The sequence below is a fragment of the Tachypleus tridentatus genome, unplaced genomic scaffold (assembly GCF_004210375.1).
Source record: "Tachypleus tridentatus isolate NWPU-2018 unplaced genomic scaffold, ASM421037v1 Hic_cluster_1, whole genome shotgun sequence".
Taxonomy (NCBI): domain Eukaryota; kingdom Metazoa; phylum Arthropoda; class Merostomata; order Xiphosura; family Limulidae; genus Tachypleus; species Tachypleus tridentatus.
The window spans coordinates 31071968-31094484 of record NW_027467777.1 but is presented as its reverse complement, the minus strand read 5'-3'; the positions used below and the strand labels follow the sequence as shown (position 1 = coordinate 31094484).

The 22517-nt window shown below is 34.6% G+C and overlaps 1 protein-coding gene across 1 annotated transcript in view; it reads left to right on the top strand.

The window, feature by feature from the left end:
- The first annotated feature begins 10207 nt into the window (after positions 1-10207).
- Positions 10208-22517, top strand: part of LOC143241749 (uncharacterized) — an 83180-nt gene continuing 70870 nt past the window's right edge. The window contains exons 1-8 of the mRNA XM_076484972.1: positions 10208-11005; positions 12403-12500; positions 13986-14054; positions 15717-15844; positions 17167-17228; positions 17433-17578; positions 19957-20196; positions 21455-21817. Coding sequence (XP_076341087.1) covers positions 10314-11005; positions 12403-12500; positions 13986-14054; positions 15717-15844; positions 17167-17228; positions 17433-17578; positions 19957-20196; positions 21455-21817 — 1798 coding nt within the window. The 5' untranslated portion in view covers positions 10208-10313. The remainder of the gene's footprint in view (positions 11006-12402; positions 12501-13985; positions 14055-15716; positions 15845-17166; positions 17229-17432; positions 17579-19956; positions 20197-21454; positions 21818-22517) is intronic.

The window sequence follows — 22517 nt, the reverse complement described above, 5'->3', positions numbered from 1 at the left end:
AGAGGTAACAATAACATAACCAGTGAACAATGATAGTCACAGGAAAAACAAGACATTAGTTATATTGTTCATATTACAATAATACCAACTAGAGGTAACAATAACATAACCAGTGAACAATGATAGTCACAGGTAAAACAAGACATTATTTATATAATTCATATTACAATAATACCAACTAGAGGTAACAATAACATAACCAGTGAACAATGATAGTCACAGGAAAAACAAGACATTAGTTATATTGTTCATATTACAATAATACCAACTAGAGGTAACAATAACATAACCAGTTAAAAATGATAGTCACAGGAAAAACAAGACATTAGTTATATTGTTCATATTACAATAATACCAACTAGAGGTAACAATAACATAACCAGTGAACAATGATAGTCACAGGAAAAACAAGACATTAGTTATATTGTTCATATTACAATAATACCAACTAGAGGTAACAATAACATAACCAGTGAACAATGATAGTCACAGGAAAAACAAGACATTAGTTATATTGTTCATATTACAATAATACCAACTAGAGGTAACAATAACATAACCAGTGAACAATGATAGTCACAGGAAAAACAAGACATTAGTTATATTGTTCATATTACAATAATACCAACTAGAGGTAACAATAACATAACCAGTGAACAATGATAGTCACAGGAAAAACAAGACATTAGTTATATTGTTCATATTACAATAATACCAACTAGAGGTAACAATAACATAACCAGTGAACAATGATAGTCACAGGAAAAACAAGACATTAGTTATATTGTTCATATTACAATAATACCAACTAGAGGTAACAATAACATAACCAGTGAACAATGATAGTTACAGGAAAAACAAGACATTAGTTATATTGTTCATATTACAATAATACCAACTAGAGGTAACAATAACATAACCAGTGAACAATGATAGTCACAGGAAAAACAAGACATTAGTTATATTGTTCATATTACAATAATACGAACTAGAGGTAACAATAACATAACCAGTGAACAATGATAGTTACAGGAAAAACAAGACATTAGTTATATTGTTCATATTACAATAATACCAACTAGAGGTAACAATAACATAACCAGTGAACAATGATAGTCACAGGAAAAACAAGACATTAGTTATATTGTTCATATTACAATAATACCAACTAGAGGTAACAATAACATAACCAGTGAACAATGATAGTCACAGGAAAAAACAAGACATTAGTTATATTGTTCATATTACAATAATACCAACTAGAGGTAACAATAACATAACCAGTGAACAATGATAGTCACAGGAAAAACAAGACATTAGTTATATTGTTCATATTACAATAATACCAACTAGAGGTAACAATAACATAACCAGTGAACAATGATAGTCACAGGAAAAACAAGACATTAGTTATATTGTTCATATTACAATAATACCAACTAGAGGTAACAATAACATAACCAGTGAACAATGATAGTCACAGGAAAAACAAGACATTAGTTATATTGTTCATATTACAATAATACCAACTAGAGGTAACAATAACATAACCAGTGAACAATGATAGTCGCAGGAAAAACAAGACATTAGTTATATTGTTCATATTACAATAATACCAACTAGAGGTAACAATAACATAACCAGTGAACAATGATAGTCGCAGGAAAAACAAGACATTAGTTATATTGTTCATATTACAATAATACCAACTAGAGGTAACAATAACATAACCAGTGAACAATGATAGTCACAGGAAAAACAAGACATTAGTTATATTGTTCATATTACAATAATACCAACTAGAGGTAACAATAACATAACCAGTGAACAATGATAGTCACAGGAAAAACAAGACATTAGTTATATTGTTCATATTACAATAATACCAACTAGAGGTAACAATAACATAACCAGTGAACAATGATAGTTACAGGAAAAACAAGACATTAGTTATATTGTTCATATTACAATAATACCAACTAGAGGTAACAATAACATAACCAGTGAACAATGATAGTGATAGGAAAAACAAGACATTAGTTATATTGTTCATATTACAATAATACCAACTAGAGGTAACAATAACATAACCAGTGAACAATGATAGTCGTAGGAAAACAAGACATTAGTTATATTGTTCATATTACAATAATACCAACTAGAGGTAACAATAATATAACCAGTGAACAATGATAGTTAGAGGAAAAACAAGACATTAGTTATATTGTTCATATTACAATAATACCAACTAGAGGTAACAATAACATAACCAGTGAACAATGATAGTCACAGGAAAAACAAGACATTAGTTATATTGTTCATATTACAATAATACCAACTAGAGGTAACAATAACATAACCAGTGAACAATGATAGTTACAAGAAAAACAAGACATTAGTTATATTGTTCATATTACAATAATACGAACTAGAGGTAACAATAACATAACCAGTGAACAGTGATAGTGACAGGTAAAACAAGACATTATTTATATAATTCATATTACAGTAATACCAACTAGAGGTAACAATAACATAACCAGTGAACATTGATAGTCGCAGGTAAAACAAGACATTAGTTATATTGTTCATATTACAATAATACCTACTTGAGGTAACAATAACATAACTAGTGAACAATGATAGTCGCAGGAAAAACAAGACATTAGTTATATTTTAAGGGAAAGGCGCTTTACTGGTAGATATGCAATAAAAACGCAGATTATTTTAAAATCAGTAATTATATTATTTATAACAGGCATTCCTTTTGTGGCTGAAAACTGTATTTTTACTCCGGTCATGAGGTACTATTTCTCATTTGTTTTTTTTTTATCAGAGGTGGACAACTTAGGCTCGTGTTTTTCTGTGTAAGGAGCCTTCATAACGAGATGAAAGTTACCACAAAGTTGTAAGAAATCCAGATTATTCCCTCTTGTGCTGAATCTACACTTCAAGTCCAAATAATCAGTATCTATCTCCAGAATCGAATCAATATTTCCAATAAAATAATAAGAGTCAGAGTAACTTCCTAACTCGACTTCTAAATGGTACCAAATGAAACAAGGTATGTACAAATACAAGGACTATTCACCCAGCCATTTAGGGAACACTGGTATTTCGTGAAAATATTTTCAGGGTAATCTCCGAAACATGACTCCAGATTTGATGTCAAGTTACAATAAAGAACGTAAGTCAACTAATTATCGTTTGTAACGTCTGGCATGGATAGGTGGTTAAGGCACTCGACTCGTAAACCGAGGGTGGCGGATTTGAATCCCCGTCGCACCTAACATGCTCGCCCTTTCAGCCGTGGGGGCGTGATAAAGTGACGGTCAATCCCACTATTCGTTAGTAAAAGAGTAGCCCAAGAGTTGGCGGTGGGTGGTGATGACTAGCTGCCTTCCCTCTAGTCTTACACTACTAAATTAGGGACGGCTAGCGCAGATAGTCCTTGCGTGGATTTGCGCAAAATTCAAACCAAACCGTTCGTAACTTGGTTGAAATGTTTTCGTTATGAGTGTGAAATAACTTTAAATGTGGGTCTGAGGCTCACGGATTCACAAAAGTTGTTTTGTTTCGTTTGGTCACTTTAAAACGTGAACAGATGCTCTATAATGTCTTAATTAAAACAGTTGGTTGTGTAAGGCTGTCTGAAAATGCGAAAACGTCCACTGTTTGTTCGCCCAATCACGTAATTTCCATTAGGTGGGCTTCTAGTATAGCGAAACTTGACATGTTTAGGATGGTACTCGAAAACGATGACTGTTTTCTGTGTTTTTAAAACCACTGAAGATTATTTCTTTAACAAAGAGGAAATGTTTCAGGTAATATTATTGTCTTCATCATCGTAAAGAAGGTTTTACAAACAGTACGTTTTCATAAAACTCTTTTGTTTTCGTTTTATTCATTTCATCCTGAAAACAAGTGTAGATTTTAATGTTGGTACACAAGGAAAGATAAGACATTAATAGCTGGATAAGTAAAGAAATTAACAAGACATTAATAGCTGGACAAGTAAAGAAATTAACAAGACATTAATAGCTGGACAAGTAAAGAAATTAACAAGACATTAATAGCTGGACAGATAGCTGCAGACTTACAACGCAAAAAACCGGGTTTCGATACCCGTTGTGGGCAGAGCACAGATAGCCCATTGAGTAGCTTTGTGCTTAATTGAAAACAACAACAACTGGACAATTAAAGAAAATAACGAAACATTAATAGTTGGGCATTTAAAGAAATTAACAAACATTAGTAGGTATAAAAGATATAAACTTGAACCTAATGATTGTAATAAGGAAGATATAAACATGAACGTATGGTTGTATTAAGGAAGATATAAACATGAACGTAATGGTTATATTAAGGAAGATATAAACAATAACGTAATGGTTGTATTAAGGAAGATATAAACAACAACGTAATGGTTGTATTAAGGAAGATATAAACAATAACGTAATGGTTATATTAAGGAAGAAATAAACATGAACGTAATGGTTATATTAAGGAAGATATAAACATAAACGTAATGTTTATATTAAAGAAGATATAAACATGAACGTAATGATTACATTTAAAAAATATAAACATGAACGCATGGTTCTAATAAGGAAGGTATCAACAAAAACGTAATGGTTGTATTAAGGAAGATATAAAGATGAACGTAATGGTTATATTAATGACGAATGGGTGGTAAGAAACCAGGTTCCCACACTTCTTGGAAAACCGTGAAAACTGTTAGAATGCTTCTTCAAAATAACTTCGAGACACCCCTCTTCTGTGTAAATGAAACACCCCTATTCTGAAATGAAACACCCTTGTCTGTGTAAATGAAACACCCCTGTTCTGTGTAAATGAAACACCCCTGTCTGTGTAAATGAAACACCCCTGTCTGTGTAAATGAAACATCCCTATTCTGTGTAAATGAAACACCCCTCTTCTGTGTAAATGAGACACCCCTGTCTGTGTAAATGACACAACCCTGTTCTATGTAAATGACAGACCCCTGTCTGTGTAAATGACACAAAGCTGTCTGTGTAAATGAGACACCCCTGTTCTGTGTAAATGATACCTCTGTTCTGTGTAAATAAGACACCCCTGTTCTTTGTAAATGAAACACTCCTGTTCTGTGTAAATAAAACACCCCTGTTCTATTTAAATGAAACACCCCTGTTCTGTGTAAATGAGACACCCCTGTTCTGTGTAAATGAAACACCCCTGTTCTGTGTCAATGAGACACCCCTGTTCTGTGTAAATGAAACACTCCTGTCTGTGTGAATGAGACACCCCTGTCTGTGTAAATGACACACCCCTGTTCTGGGTAAATGAGACACACCTGTTCTGTGTAAATGAAACACTCCTCTTCTGTGTAAATGAAACACCCCTGTCTGTGTAAATGAAACACCCCTGTCTGTGCAAATGAAACATCCCTATTCTGTGTGAATGAAACACCCCTCATCTGTGTAAATGAGACACCCCTCTCTGTGTAAATGACACAACCCTGTTCTATGTAAATGAGAGACCCCTGTCTGTGTAAATGACACAAAGCTGTCTGTGTAAATAAGACACCCCTGTTCTGTGTAAATGAAACACCCCTGTTCTGTGTAAATGAAACACCCCTGTTCTGTGTAAATGAGACACCCCTGTTCTGTGTAAATGAAACACCCCTGTTCTTTGTAAATGAAACACCCCTGTTCTGTGTAAATGACACAACCCTGTTCTATGTAAATGAAACACCCCGTTCTGTGTAAATGAGACACCCCTGTCTGTGTAAATGAAACACTCCTGTTCTGTGTAAATAAAACACCCCTGTTCTATTTAAATGAAACACCCCTGTTCTGTGTAAATGAGACACCCCTGTTCTGTGTAAATGAAACACTCCTGTCTGTGTGAATGAGACACCCCTATCTATGTAAATGACACACCCCTGTTCTGTGTAAATGAAACACTCCTCTTCTGTGTAAATGAAACACCCCTGTCTGTGTAAATGAAACACCCCTGTCTGTGTAAATGAAACATCCCTATTCTGTGTGAATGAAACACCCCTGTTCTGTGTAAATGATACCCCTGTTCTGTGTAAATAAGACACCCCTGTTCTTTGTAAATGAAACACTCCTGTTCTGTGTAAATAAAACACCCCTGTTCTATTTAAATGAAACACCCCTGTTCTGTGTAAATGAGACACCCCTGTTCTGTGTAAATGAAACACTCCTGTCTGTGTGAATGAGACACCCCTGTTCTGGGTAAATGAAACATTCCTGTTCTGTGTAAATGAAAACACCCCTGTTCTGTGTAAATGAAACACCCCTGTTCTGTGTAAGTGAAACACCCCTGTCTGTGTAAATGAAACACCCCTGTTCTGTGTAAATGAAACACCCCTGTCTGTGTAAATGAGACACCCCTGTCTGTGTAAATGAAACACCCCTGTTCTTTGTAAATGAGATACCCATGTTCTGTGTAAATGAAACACCCCTGTCTGTGTAAATGAAACACCCCTGTCTGTGTAAATGAGACACCCCTGTTCTGTGTAAATGAAACTCCCCTGTTCTATTTAAATAAAACACTCCTGTTCTGTGTAAATGAGACACCCCTGTCTGTGCAAATGAAACACCCCTGTTCTATTTAAATGAAACACCCCTTTTCTGTGTGAATGAAAGAACCCTGTTCTATGTAAATGAGACATCCCTGTTCTGTGTAAATGAAACACTCCTGTTCTGTGTAAATGAAAACACCCCTGTTCTGTGTAAATGAAACACCCCTGTTCTGTGTAAATGAAACACTCCTGTTCTGTGTAAATGAAAACACCCCTGTTCTGTGTAAATGAAACACCCCGTTCTGTGTAAATGAGACACCCCTGTTCTGTGTAAATGAAACTCCCCTGTTCTATTTAAATGAGACACATCTGTTCTGGGTAAATAAGACACACCTGTTCTGTGTAAATGAAACACTCCTCTTCTGTGTAAATGACACACCCCTGTTCTATGTAAATGAGAAACCCCTGTTCTGTGTAAATGAGACACCCCTGTCTGTGTAAATGACACAACCCTGTTCTATGTAAATGAGAGACCCCTGTTCTGTGTAAATGAGACACCCCTGTTCTGTGTAAATGAAACTCCCCTGTTCTATTTAAATGAAACACCCCTGTTCTGTGTAAATGAAACACCCCTGTTCTGTGTCAATGAGACACCCCTGTTCTGTGTAAATGAAACACTCCTGTCTGTGTAAATGACACACCCCTGTTCTGGGTAAATGAGACACACTTGTTCTGTGTAAATGACACAACCCTGTTCTATGTAAATGAAACACTCCTGTTCTTTGTAAATGAAACACCCCTGTTCTGTGTAAATTAAACACCCCTGTTCTGTATAAATGAGACACCCCTGTTCTGTGTAACTGAAACACCCCTGTTTGTGTAAATGAAACACCCCTGGTCTGTGTAAATGAAACACCCATGTTCTGTGTAACTGAAAAACCCCTGTTTGTGTAAATGAAACACCCCTGTTCTGTGTAAATGAAACACCCCTGTTTTGTGTAAATGAAACACCCCTGTTCTGTGTAAATGAGACACCCCTGTTCTGTGTAAATGAGACACCCCTGTTCTGTGTAAATGAGACACCCCTGTTTTGTGTAAATGAGACACCCCTGTTCTGTGTAAATGAAACACTTCTGTTCTGTGTAAATGAGACACCCCTGTTCTGTGTAAATGAGACACCCCTGTTCTGTGTAAATGAGACACCCCTGTTCTTTGTAAATGAGATACCCCTGTTCTGTGTAAATGAAACACCCCTGTCTGTGTAAATGAAACACCCCTGTCTGTGTAAATGAGACACCCCTGTTCTGTGTAAATGAAACTCCCCTGTTCTATTTAAATAAAACACTCCTGTTCTGTGTAAATGAGACACCCCTGTCTGTGCAAATGAAACACCCCTGTTCTATTTAAATGAAACACCCCTTTTCTGTGTGAATGAAAGAACCCTGTTCTATGTAAATGAGACATCCCTGTTCTGTGTAAATGAAACACTCCTGTTCTGTGTAAATGAAAACACCTTTGTTCTGTGTAAATGAAACACCCCTGTTCTGTGTAAATGAAACACTCCTGTTCTGTGTAAATGAAAACACCCCTGTTCTGTGTAAATGAAACACCCCGTTCTGTGTAAATGAGACACCCCTGTTCTGTGTAAATGAAACTCCCCTGTTCTATTTAAATGAGACACATCTGTTCTGGGTAAATGACACACCCCTGTTCTATGTAAATGAGAAACCCCTGTTCTGTGTAAATGACACAACCCTGTTCTATGTAAATGAGAGACCCCTGTCTGTGTAAATGACACACCCCTGTTCTGTGTAAATGAGACACATCTGTTCTGGGTAAATGAGACACACCTGTTCTGTGTCAATGAGACACCCCTGTTCTGTGTAAATGAAACACTCCTGTCTGTGTAAATGACACACCCCTGTTCTGGGTAAATGAGACACACTTGTTCTGTGTAAATGACACAACCCATGTTCTGTGTAACTGAAAAACCCCTGTTTGTGTAAATGAAACACCCCTGTTCTGTGTAAATGAAACACCCCTGTTCTGTGTAATTGAGACACACTCCTGTTCTGTGTAAATGAAACACCCCTGTTTTGTGTAAATGAAACACCCCTGTTCTGTGTAAATGAAACACTCCTCTTCTGTGTAAATGAAACACCCCTGTCTGTGTAAATGAAACTCCCCTGTTCTATTTAAATAAAACACCCCTGTTCTGTGTAAATGAAACACCCCTGTTCTATTTAAATGAGACACCCCTGTTCTGTGTAAATGAGACACCCCTGTTCTGTGTAAATGAGACACCCCTGTTCTATCTAAATGAAACACCCCTGTTCTGTGTAAATGAGACACCCCTGTCTGTGTAAATGAGACACCCCTGTTCTATTTAAATAAAACACTCCTGTTCTGTGTAAATGAGACACCCCTGTCTGTGCAAATGAAACACCCCTGTTCTATTTAAATGAGACACCTCTGTTCTTTGTAAATGAAACACCCCTGTCTGTGCAAATGAAACACCCCTGTTCTATTTAAATGAGACACCTCTGTTCTGTGTAAATGAGACACCCCTGTTCTGTGTAAATGAGACACCCCTGTTCTATTTAAATGAAACACCCCTGTTCTGTGTAAATGAGACACCCCTGTCTGTGTAAATGAGACACCCCTATTCTGTGTAAATGAAACACTCCTGTCTGTGTAAATGACACACCCCTGTTCTGGGTAAATGAGACACACTTGTTCTGTGTAAATGACACAACCCTGTTCTATGTAAATGAAACACTCCTGTTCTTTGTAAATGAAACACCCCTGTTCTGTGTAAATTAAACACCCCTGTTTGTGTAAATGAAACACCCATGTTCTGTGTAACTGAAAAACCCCTGTTTGTGTAAATGAAACACCCCTGTTCTGTGTAAATGAAACACCCCTGTTCTGTGTAACTGAAAAACCCCTGTTTGTGTAAATGAGACACCCCTGTTCTGTGTAAATGAAACTCCCCTGTTCTATTTAAATGAAACACCCCTGTTCTGTGTAAATGAGACACCCCTGTTCTGTGTAAATGAGACACCCCTGTTTTGTGTAAATGAGACACCCCTGTTCTGTGTAAATGAAACACTTCTGTTCTGTGTAAATGAGACACCCCTGTTCTGTGTAAATGAGACACCCCTGTCTGTGTAAATGAGACACCCCTGTTCTGTGTAAATGAAACTCCCCTGTTCTATTTAAATGAAACACCCCTGTTCTGTGTAAATGAGACACCCCTGTTTTGTGTAAATGAGACACCACTGTTCTGTGTAAATGAGACACCCCTGTTCTGTGTAAATGAGACACCCCTGTTCTGTGTAAATGAAACACTTCTGTTCTGTGTAAATGAGACACCCCTGTTCTGTGTAAATGAGACTCCCCTGTTCTGTGTAAATGAGACACACCTGTTCTGTGTAAATGAGACACCCTTGTTTTGTGTAAGCTGTTTTTGTGTCTGGACTAAAAGTTTTCGTTCAAATTAATCACTGATCATCTTGTAACTGTGGTTAAGTTGATATAAATAGCAATTTGTTATTATCATAAGACACCAAAACTAAAAATGTAAGTTAACGAAAATTCCTGTAATCATATTGTTATTGTGAATCAATTCTAACGGCTTATGACGTGAATATTGTCTTTTATTTTACAGATGGCGTTACAGTTTATTTTCTACCCTTCTTTGGAACCAGTCCTAAAGACTGGTGGAATATTGAATGATCAGGACTTACTGTAGCTCGTGTGAGTGACTGAAAATAAACACATGTATCGGGAAATTTCTCGAACACTTCCACGATTCAAACCGTTGTGGTTACTACGTCTTTTGCTGTTCTTAATCAGCGTGTACGAAGGAAATCCAGCGAATAGTAGAGAAGACGAGCTTGTACAATGTGGTGCATGGTTGAAAGAACCTTTTGGTGTGATTTCTACCCCTAATTTTCCGAAACCTTTTCCTGTTCCTATTACATGCACGTGGGTTATAGAAGCTCCTAAGGGTAAAGGCATTGCCATATATTTTACACAGTTCTATATGAGACGAGGGGTTCGAATTTCGGAATACGACTTCTTTGATAAACCACTCGCACGCTCGAAGCAGGTTTCTAGTGTAGTAAGTTCGGACGCTGAACCTACTCGGTACATTGGTCTGAAGAGCCATTTGGTGCTGGACTTGGACGTCCGAGAAAACGACAACATTCACATGAGAGTGATGGACTTTTTCTTGGACGTCTACGGTTTTAATGTGACGTATGAAGTCATCGACAAACAGAAAGATGGACGAACAGATTCTTGCATTGATAGCCACTGTTCCTTCAACGGGATCTGCTACGCTACTGCAGACTTCAAGACTTACACATGCACGTGTCTCCAGCCCTACTACGGTGATGACTGTACATATTCTCCGGTCTGTGGACCACACTCAAACGATACCATGTGCTTGAATGGGGGCTTCTGCAGGTCCGTGAGTCTTTGTCTGACAAACATCTGACTTGAAGAGTTATTAACGTTTAAAATAGAAGAAACACAGTTATTGTTAGAATAAGAGAACACTGAAAGTAATATAGTCTCTGATATTATTCTGAGAATTTTCTTGTCGTGCGTCTCTTGTTTCCAAATTTCACGTGTATCTCCAAACGTAAATTGCTTTTTGTGAATTCAATATTATTGACTTTCAATCAATACCTTTGAAACGCCACACTATCAGTTTCAATTTACATAGGATCAGGAAATAGTCATCTAATAATAACAACCTCTTCACCTTTTATTTCGTTGTCTTGGTTTAAATGAGTCTGTCTTGGTTCAGCTGTGTCTTTATCCTAGTTAAGTTAGACGTTCACCTCAGTTTGTTTACCTTAGAAATAAAGTCTGATTGAATGTTCATTACATGTAACTGTTCCTTATAATATTTCTAAACAAGTCAAACTCTGAGTGATGGATTATGTCAACTTAAAACAAGAATTAGTTGATGGATTGTGTTAACTCAAATCAGTCGAGATTTTAAAAAGTGAAAAATGTTCCATTTGCTTTCCATTCTAAAAGTTTCAGAATCTGGGATTATGTTTGTTTGAATGGCGTTTGTTAATTGTCCACTATACTGTAATTATGGAATCCCATCTGTGATTATGTTTGTTTGAATGGTGTTTGTTAATTGTCCACTTTACTGTCATTATGCAATTCCACGTGTGTTTTGTGTTTGTTTGAATGGTGTTTGTTAATTGTCCACTTTACTGTCATTATGCAATTCCACGTGTGTTTTGTGTTTGTTTGAATGGTGTTTGTTAATTGTCCACTTTACTGTCATTATGCAATTCCACGTGTGTTTTGTGTTTGTTTGAATGGTGTTTGTTAATTGTCCACTTTACTGTCATTATGCAATTCCACGTGTGTTTTGTGTTTGTTTGAATGGTGTTTGTTAATTGTCCACTTTACTGTCATTATGCAATTCCACGTGTGTTTTGTGTTTGTTTGAATGGTGTTTGTTAATTGTCCACTTTACTGTCATTATGCAATTCCACGTGTGTTTCGTGTTTGTTTGAATGGTGTTTGTTAATTGTCCACTTTACTGTCATTATGCAATTCCACGTGTGTTTTGTGTTTGTTTCAATGGTGTTTGTTAATTGTCCACTTTACTGTCATTATGCAATTCCACGTGTGTTTCGTGTTTGTTTGAATGGTGTTTGTTAATTGTCCACTTTACTTGTGCTGACCGATACTGATATAAAGCAGCTCAGGAAGCTGAACCTAAAGTAATAACACAGAAGAAGAGAATTAATTGTCCACTACTGATGATGTTCAGTCATTGGTTTGAAGATATATACTGTTTAATATTATACGGATTGTATCTATTACTTTAGACACTACATTGGATCTAGAGCTCGGAAATGCGAGTGCCCTTTGGGCTACGAGGGAGTCTTCTGTGAAAGAAGACAGCAGAAAGTTCACAGTATGGACGGTAAGTCCAGTGTTGACCTTCCAGCAAGCTCGAGACCTTTTATGCCAACATTCTGTTAATAGTTTTCTCCCACACTGTGGTATACGAGTTCTGCTGGCGGCTGGATATATAAGAACAAACACGTAGAGATCACCCATAAATTATTTCATTTAAATCATTCTTCATTAGTATAAAAGAAGGACTCTTAGTGAGTGTTATGTTTCAAGGATATGCTAGTGTGTCAAAGTTCTAACTGGGAGGGGGTAAACATCTTAAAAGTTTGGAATCGCTGGTTTAAGACAGGAGCTGGATAGGTCGTAACTTAGAGGTAGATGACACTATTTCATATAACTTCAGATAAGTTTGTTTTAAATAAGAGAGAATTAGTTCATTTAATGTCGTTTACGTCGTTATCAGACAACTGTTGTTTCTTTTATCACTGCTTTGGACAACTGCCACTGGATGGTTGTTTCTTGCGTCAGTGTTTTGGGCAGTTGCTACTGGATAGTTGTTTTTTGGATCACAATATTTTTGAAATCATCTTAACTTTTAAAGCACCGACTAGTTTTTACCGTTTGATGCAGAGTGACAAAAAATACTCTTATCTGTCTTTCATTAGGAACGTTTTTAATGAATTATTTGTACTTTATCTTACCTAAGGTTTATTGTTGGGTAGGTCAAAGCGCCCTCTACCGAAATTTGAGTTACATAAGGCAAATTCCACTTTTTTTCATGATACTTCCCCTTTTGATGATCCGTTCCCATTATAATTTAATTAAATCGCTAAAATAACCGTGAATATTTCTTACATTTCAATAGTTTTCTGCTATATAGAAGCCTATAAAGAAGGGAGTTTTTATACTAAGGGTTTATTTGTCACCGAGTGAAATTAATTTGTCGTTTGTTACGAAGGAAAGTTTTTGAACGACAGTCGAGTATTAACGATAAATGAAGTGTTAATATAATTTTTGCAACAGTGAAACTAGTGTTATTATAAAATAAGTGCGATCAATGAATTATTTACGTAAAGTACATATTTTTCGTGACAGACTGGTTTCACGAAACTAGAAAACTATTAATTGTTTCTTATGTTACAAAGTTACAAATGCATATTTATTAATTCAGATTTGGTAGGTGTTGGTTCCCACCATTTTTATCTGCTTTTACAAAAGAAGTTCATCTGGTAGTGAATTATACCTGATCCATAGATCACACAAACTACTGATCGATTACTTAGGCCTATTTTTTTACCAATATTTTTTTCTTGGGTAGATCGGTGCGCCCTCTGCCGAATAAATGAAAGCTAGTACTGTGAGACTGTATTTGTATATATTTAGATCAAGCTGTACCGGAGTATATTCTTTGAAAAATAAACACGTCTTAAAACTAGTATCTAAATTGTGTCAAAGAAATTGATACTTGTAAAAACTAGGAACAGAATACAAGAATCTTCAGCCTGCACACAAACATTACCTTCCTTGATTGCTTCAAATATTTCTCACCTAGGCTCAAAGTTTCTCAAATGTGAAAACACCCTAACGGTACTCAAGTGTGCACATGCCCACCAAGAAAGCAGTTGGCAGATGATTCTGAACATTGTATTTTAAGAGGTGTGTTTTTTGTCAATGAAGTGAGTCTTTAAATTTATTATTTACCTTAAACGTTAGTGATGAAGGTTTACTAAAGACAATATTGGGGGGAATCTCTCAATAAGTGTTAGAGTCTAACAGTTAGACTATATATGTAACAAAGGTACCATAGTAATAAAATATTTTGTGTTGGAGCGCCATCTACATGCTAACAAATACCTAACCCTTTGATTATAGGTGCGCATCTAAGCTATATTTCAGTTGTGTTAATTTACTTACAACTAAAATTTAAGCCTATATAACCAACTGCTTTATATGAGTCATAGAAATGCAGTTGGTATTAATATCTGTACCTTGTATAGCATCTTAACATTATAAAATATTTGTGTATTTTTAAATTATATTTTCGGCCAAAAATGTTTCATGAGCTTTCACCTGACCCCCACTACACAACTGGACATTGTAATATTTTTGCATAGTAATAAAAACGCAACTGTTCAGTACCGGGAAAGTTTAAAGATCAACCGAATATCCCTTGTTTTCACGTGGGCAAGTCTTACATTTCATTGTGCATGTATTTTAGAGCCTCAGCAAAGTTTACTTTCAAAGTAAAAGTAAATGCAGCAGTATTCTGGGTGTTATCCAGATCATTCAAAAACCTGAAGAAGACAGAACTATTTGGCTGACCTACGACTTACAGTCTTAATCGTTCTATGAGTTCTAATGTTTGCACCATTCTGTATTCTCAAAGTGGCTGGTATGGGTGTTAAAACTTTAATTAAAATACAGAACAAAGTTTCGACCTTCCTAGGTCATCTCGACCTTCATAGGTCATCTTCAGGTTAACAATGCGAGTTTGTAAACTATACGAAGGTACAAATGTTGTTCTCTACTTTAATAAAAGTTTTAACACCCACACCAGCAGTTTATAAGATTAATTATTATTATAGTGTTTTGATTTTGTTTTCTGGAGCTCAGAACCAGATAGGTTTTTGTTTACTAAACCACAATTATTTCTTGGTGTTTACTTTAAGTTTCAGAAACTTTACGTAATCACATGGCTTAAAATAATATTCGATATGGTCGTGTATTTATTTTGTCGTGCGCAAAGGGCTATCTGTGCTCGGCCAACCATGGGTATCGAAACCCTGTTTCTAGTAGTACAAGCCCGCAGTTATACCATGATTATAACTAAGTAATATGTATGAATGTGTTATAAAAATATGTGAATGAGACAACACGTAAAGAATAACTTAGTGTTTAAATTACTAGTTTATCAAATTGTGACAGGAGAATCAATATATGACACGACTTTATTAAACATTTAATATAAAGTAGATAATGCAATGTTTTATAAGCATAAAAGAATACTTCTTTGAATGATTTAGTCACATAATTCAACAGTAATGCGATATTTTTGTATAATATGGGCGTTTTAACAGTTAATAAAATACACACAGAACGTATCAAAACAAACTGAAAGGTGAATACGAGATTGAGCAGGATTTATTTGTATTTTATTGTTTGTTTACTTTTTGTGCCATCTATTGAGATGTAAGTAAAACAATAAACTACTTAAGAAGAGAGAAAACTCAGTGAAAATGTTCAATGTTTTATATCTGATTCTTATTGGTATATATTCATTTAGAAACTGTGCGATACGTTATGAGCTTCAAGATACTATCGCCAACAGTGGAATATACGTACTCAAACACTGATCTTCAAACATGGAGTCCAGTCACTTCAATGGAACTAAAACGACATCTACAAACTGCTGTAAGTATAGACGGTCACCTAAACATTCAATAGCGATAACTAATGCAATGGAAGTGGCCACTACATACCTGTTAACTGTAGTTACTAGAAGTGACCATGCACACACCTATGTTATCTGTAGTTATTAGAAGTGACTATGTACCCAGCTATGTTAACTGTAGTTACTAGATGTGACCATGCACACACCTATGTTATCTGTAGTTATTAGAAGTGACTGTGTACACAGCTATGTTACCTGTAGTTACTAGAAGTGACTGTGTACACACCTATGTTATCTGTAGTTACTAGAAGTGATCATGCACACAGCTATGTTATCTGTAGTTACTAGAAGTGATCATGCACACAGCTATGTTATCTGTAGTTACTAGAAGTGACCATGCACACACCTATGTTACCTGTAGTTACTAGACGTGACCATGCACACACCTATGTTATCTGTAGTTATTAGAAGTGACTATGTACCCAGCTATGTTAACTGTAGTTACTAGATGTGACCATGCACACACCTATGTTATCTGTAGTTATTAGAAGTTACTGTGTACACAGCTATGTTACCTGTAGTTACTAGAAGTGACTGTGTACACACCTATGTTATCTGTAGTTACTAGAAGTGACCATGCACACACCTATGTTACCTGTAGTTACTAGAAGTGACTGTGTACACAGCTATGTTACCTGTGGTTACTAGAAGTGACTATGTACCCAGCTATGTTACCTGTAGTTACTAGAAGTGACTGTGTACACAGCTATGTTACCTGTAGTTACTAGAAGTGACTATGTACCCAGCTATGTTACCTGTAGTTACTAGAAGTGACCATGCACACACCTATGTTACCTGTAGTTATTAGAAGTGACTGTGTACACAGCTATGTTACCTGCAGTTACTAGAAGTGACTATGTGCACAGCTATGTTAACTGTTCTTACTAGAAGTGACTATGTATACAGCTATGTTACCTGCAGTTACTAGAAGTGACTATGTACACAGCTATGTCTCCTGTAGTTACTAGAAGTGACTATGTATCCAGCTATATTAATTTTAGTAACTATTTACACAGCTATGTTAGCTCTAGTAACCAGAAGTATTTATGGGTACAATTGTGTTAAATGTAGTAAGTATAAATCATATTCAGAAAATTGTGTTGAGAACAGTGTTTAATACAATCTTAAAATTAAGTCTACAGCTTTTGAAATCTTAATTTAGGGAACCTAAAGGTCTTTTAATGAATCTTTTTAATGTTTATATTTGTAACACCACGGTTAGTATAACGTAACATTCACTAGGTAATACATTTTTACCTGCAAATCTTCTATGTTTGTTTAGTTGGTGTCTTTACTTCAACCTGGTTTGTCCACATTAAAGAACCTACTGGTCTTATCTATCAAGTAAGTAATTAGATAAAAATGTATAAGTAGTAAGATGGCAAAAGAAACTTCTGAACATTACATAATATCAGTTTTCTTGATGTTTGTTGAGAGCAATGTAAAAGGTAATCTTACTTTTAAAGATTTAAATAAATCTTGATTGAATGAAAAAAATATTTGTTATCCAAATCACCACAGACACGTGAGGTCTTTATGTCATTTCAGTGACGTAGAAGTTGTCCAGTTTCACTTTTTTGGTGAGAAAAGAGAAAGCGAAAATGTGAAGACATTGATGGAAAAGGTTGTGAGAAATGGTGAAATTAGTGGCTACAGGGTTGACCCTCACTACTTCCAGTTTGAAAGAAAACCTTGTAAGTGTTGTATCTTAGTGATTTGTGATACAAAATACAATAACAATGGTGTAGACAATAGATGTACTTAGATGATGGATTATACTGTATGTAGTGATAATTTAGAGTTTATTTATTAAGGTAGGACTCAAAAGTGAAACTGTGATAATGAGTCGCTGAGACTATGTATGGCATTCCACCTTCTGGAAGGTTTGTTACTTCCTCAACGTTCTTACAAAACATGAACTTTTGTATGAGGCATCCAATGATATTCATAAAAACTAAGAAAACATATACAATGATTTTCTACATTTTGTAGAAAGAGAAGTTTTTGCTAAGTTTTCATTGTTATCATAGTTTGTTGTAATACAAAACTTACTGAGATCCCTGCAAAGCCACTAATTATTGTGAACTGAGAGAACAACCAGCAGATGTACTGTCAAGATGTTGAAGGTCAGATGTGAGAAACAAAATTGTTAATGTTCAGCTGATGTAGAGAGTGAGTTGAGAGAAGAAGTGCTCATAGTTCTAGTGTTGAAGGAAAGCATGTATTACAACAGAGTGGGTATGTTCACCGAATCATTAGAAGAGGTAACAACCAAGTGGTGAAAGTGGGTTATTTTTGAAAGATATGAAACCACTATATACGTAGATAAAGCTACTTCAAAGGTTCTTCAGAACCCTATATTTTATTCTAACACTATTTTATCTTGCACGGACTACATTTCGTATGAAAATTACAAAATTGTTCTTTGATTCACAGTTAAAGTACAGTAATTTTAAAGTGTTGATTTTGTATTTTGAGTTTTGATATCTTATATATTTATAAGTATGTAGAAACCACTCGAAATACCTAAAATAAAGATTAAGGAAAATAAGTGGGGGTCACATACATAAGATTGTGGTCCTTGAGTTAAGACAAGCATATTCACTTTTTGGAATTTAAGTATACAGAATTGGAACAGAAATTTATTTTGAGGCCATGCAAGTTGTTTTAATCTCTCAGACTTTTATTACTTTAAATTCATTTTAAAATGTGTTATTAGAGTTAATTTGGTTTTGAAATAAGCAGTAAAGTTATAACTTTTTATTTTCATTCCAAACTAAATATGCACTTATAGACATATAAATAGTCACATTACTTCACATGCTTTTGTTTAGTGTGGTATTGCTTATATTTTGTAGTATTTATTTAGTAATGCAGTAAATTATGACTTAAAAATTGTGTATTTCAACCTTAAATTCAGGACTTAGTCAGGCCTAGTGTAGTTAGGTCTAGATTGTTAATAAGGCTTAAGTGCATAACATCCATAAACTTTTAAAACAATAGCTGTTCATTAGGGCTTCACATTCTGTGAAGATGAGGTGTAGATTATGGCTTCACATTTTTGTGAAAAGGAACTAGGATTAGAGCTTCACACTCTTTGAAGCTGGAATGTCAGTAACTTCCATTATTCAACAGTATTTTCAGTCCCTTTTAGTTCTCATATGTTGATCCAAAGTCAACTGCATTTCTTTCTTTCACTGTATCTTATTTTAAACATAGGAAATGAATAAAAACACCAAAAGTTTATTTGTAAAGTAAAAATGTATTCTTACGTGCCTCCTATTACTTGTAAATGTAGAGTGAAAAGTGTTTACTTGTAACTGTAGAGTAAAAAGGTGTTATTCTGTGCCTCCTGTTACTTGTACATATAAAGAGAAAAATGTTTATTTGTAAAGTAAAAAGGCGTTATTCGGTGCCTCCTGTTACTTGTAAATGTAGAGTGAAAAGTGTTCACTTGTAACTGTAGAGTAAAAAGGTGTTATTCTGTGCCTCCTGTTACTTGTACATATAAAGAGAAAAATGTTTATTTGTAAAGTAAAAAGGCGTTATTCGGTGCCTCCTGTTACTTGTAAATGTAGAGTGAAAAGTGTTCACTTGTAACTGTGGAGTAAAAAGCTGTTTCAAGTGCAGTAAATAAAGGTATTGTTGATGTGTCCATGACGGGAAGTTCACTGAAAAGAGGATATAAATGGAAATGAGATTTTCCATAAAGAAGAAAACTAAGAGAAAGCAGAACTCAGAAGGAAGTAGCTCTTGAGAGTAATGCTGGTTTCCCCTCAACTCTGGTTTAATGTATCTTAAAATTATATAAAATGCAACATTGAGTTTACTGATGCATTTCAACAATAAGGCTGAAAATTGGACAAAGACAGTAAATGTATGTAAATACTCCTCCATAAACTGATGTGAAGAGTGTTTTCACATTGATAATAATGTTACAAATCAACAACTATATATGGTAGTTACATGTGTCATAATTATAGTGTTAAAATGACAACATTCAACTAATTATTACGATTTAGTTTTGTGACCAATCAATATCTTTATAAGGAGGATATTTTTACATTTTCAGCCCTCAACATCTTAAGTCTGAAGACTTCGGAGAAGTTACCAGTTACTGTGGGAAGCCAACTGACCCTTGAGTGTATTGTCAGTGGGTCAAGCAAGATGGAAGTCACATGGTACAAGGATGGTTTTCCAATAAACAAAAATGTCTCTCACCAAAGAATGTGGACAGCTGTTGTACCCAAAAACTCTCAAGACCAATTTACACACTTACTTGGGTTTGACAGCACCGACATACTCGATGCAGGTAACATGTGTATGGGTTTCTCTTCAAAGAATGAATAGACATTTAGGTAATGAAACTGATTAGTGCAAGCTCATAGGCAGTTTTGTTTTGTTGTGGAACATTGATACAAATGTGTTGATAAAGGTAAGCAAGTACTTAAGAATATGACAAATATGTATATATTAAAATTGTATTTCGTAATGAAATGATAGATGTTAATAACTGACTTTATAATTATAACACAGCACTTGATGTTAGTAGTTGAATTTAGTATTATAATACAGCACCTGACATTAGTAGGTGAATTTAGAATTATAATAGAGCACCTGTTGTTAGTAGTTGAATTTAGAATTATAATACAGCACCTGTTGTTAGTAGTTGAATTTAGAATTATAATAGAGCACCTGTTGTTAGTAGTTGAATTTAGAATTATAATACAGCACCTGATGTTAGTAGTTGAATTTAGAATTATAATAGAGCACCTGTTGTTAGTAGTTGAATTTAGAATTATAATACAGCACCTGATGTTAGTAGTTGAATTTAGAATTATAATAGAGCACCTGTTGTTAGTAGTTGAATTTAGAATTATAATACAGCACCTGATGTTAGTAGTTGAATTTAGAATTATAATACAGCACCTGGTGTTAGTAGTTGAATTTAGAATTATAATACAGCACCTGATGTTAGTAGTTGAATTTAGAATTATAATACAGCACCTGTTGTTAGTAGTTGAATTTAGAATTATAATAGAGCACCTGTTGTTAGTAGTTGAATTTAGAATTATAATACAGCACCTGACGTTAGTAGTTGAATTTAGAATTATAATACAGCACCTGATGTTAGTAGTTGAATTTAGTATTAAATAACAGCGTCTGATGTTAGTAACTGACCTTACAATTATAATACAGCACCTGATGTTAGTACTAGACTTTACAATTTCAATACAGCACCTGATGTCAGTATGTCTGTATGTAAGTGTGTTAAGTGATCTGACTGAATACAAACAGATGACGCTTTGTCCTGTTTCTCAACTTGTTGGTCATGGGTTTGAATGACCTAACCAAACATGTTCTGCTTTTATCTTTGGAGAAATGTAATAGTTAATCACACTTTTTGTTGGCAACAAAAAGTAGCTAGTGTTAACTATCAGTTTAGTCTGTTGTTTTCCATATCCGAATCATGGAATTAATGCTAGATATCTTTTCATGCATTCCAGCAAATGAAGAACTGAACCATATATGTTAGCACCTTTGTTAGTCATCCTCTGTTATTTCTTTAGGGGTTTTTACTTGTGAAGTCGTAGAATGGGGCATAATTAAAAGAATGAACAAACAGATTTATACCAGGGGCCTACCACGACCAAAGCTCATACCCCTGACTGCAACTGTGGTGGAAGGAGACAACATCGAACTCCGGTGTCTTCTACAGGAAGATGCTTCTGAGAAGTTTGGCTATATTTGGTTAAGAAATGGAACGACTTTGAATCCCTCCAAAGAACCAGAGATCATTGAAGATTTGTTCCGAACCGGGAGTCGACTCGTCATTAGATCTATCAATTCCTCAGCTACGTACACATGTATTGTAACAAGCTCTGCAGGGAAGACAAGCAGGAAAAGTATCATCACTGTTCTGAAGTCTAAAGGTGAGTCTGAAAGTTGATGATAAGTAACTGTATTGAATAAACATTTATATATATATATATGCATATATATTATATTATATTATATTATATTATATTATATTATATTATATTATATTATATTATATTATATTATATTATATATTATATTATATTATATTATATTATATTATATTATATTATATTATATTATATTATATTATATTATATTATATTATATTATATTATATTATATTATATTATATTATATTATATTATATTATATTATATTATATTATATTATATTATATTATATTATATTATATTATATTATATTATATAAACATTTATTTGTCATCTGTTACTGTGTGTTAATATATTGGTATTTTTTATAAGTTATAAAACATCTCATTCAATGAGTATGTATTTGTTAAGTTAGAAGATATATGTATAGTTGACGTAGATGTAGACAGGCCTTTAGAACTTGTAATTCAGGTTGTACACCGTTTTGGTATTGTCATCTTAAATTGATGTAAATTGATTTTTGCATTATAATCTGGAACACAGTTTCATTATTTTAAATTGGGCAGAATTCATATTTTAGGTACTATAAATGTATGCTTAAAGCTTAAATTGTGTCGTATTTTATTTTGAAGGAAATAGTTTCTAATATTAATTCAGTAGTTCTGTATTATAGTTCTAAATCAACTTAACTCATGAAGTA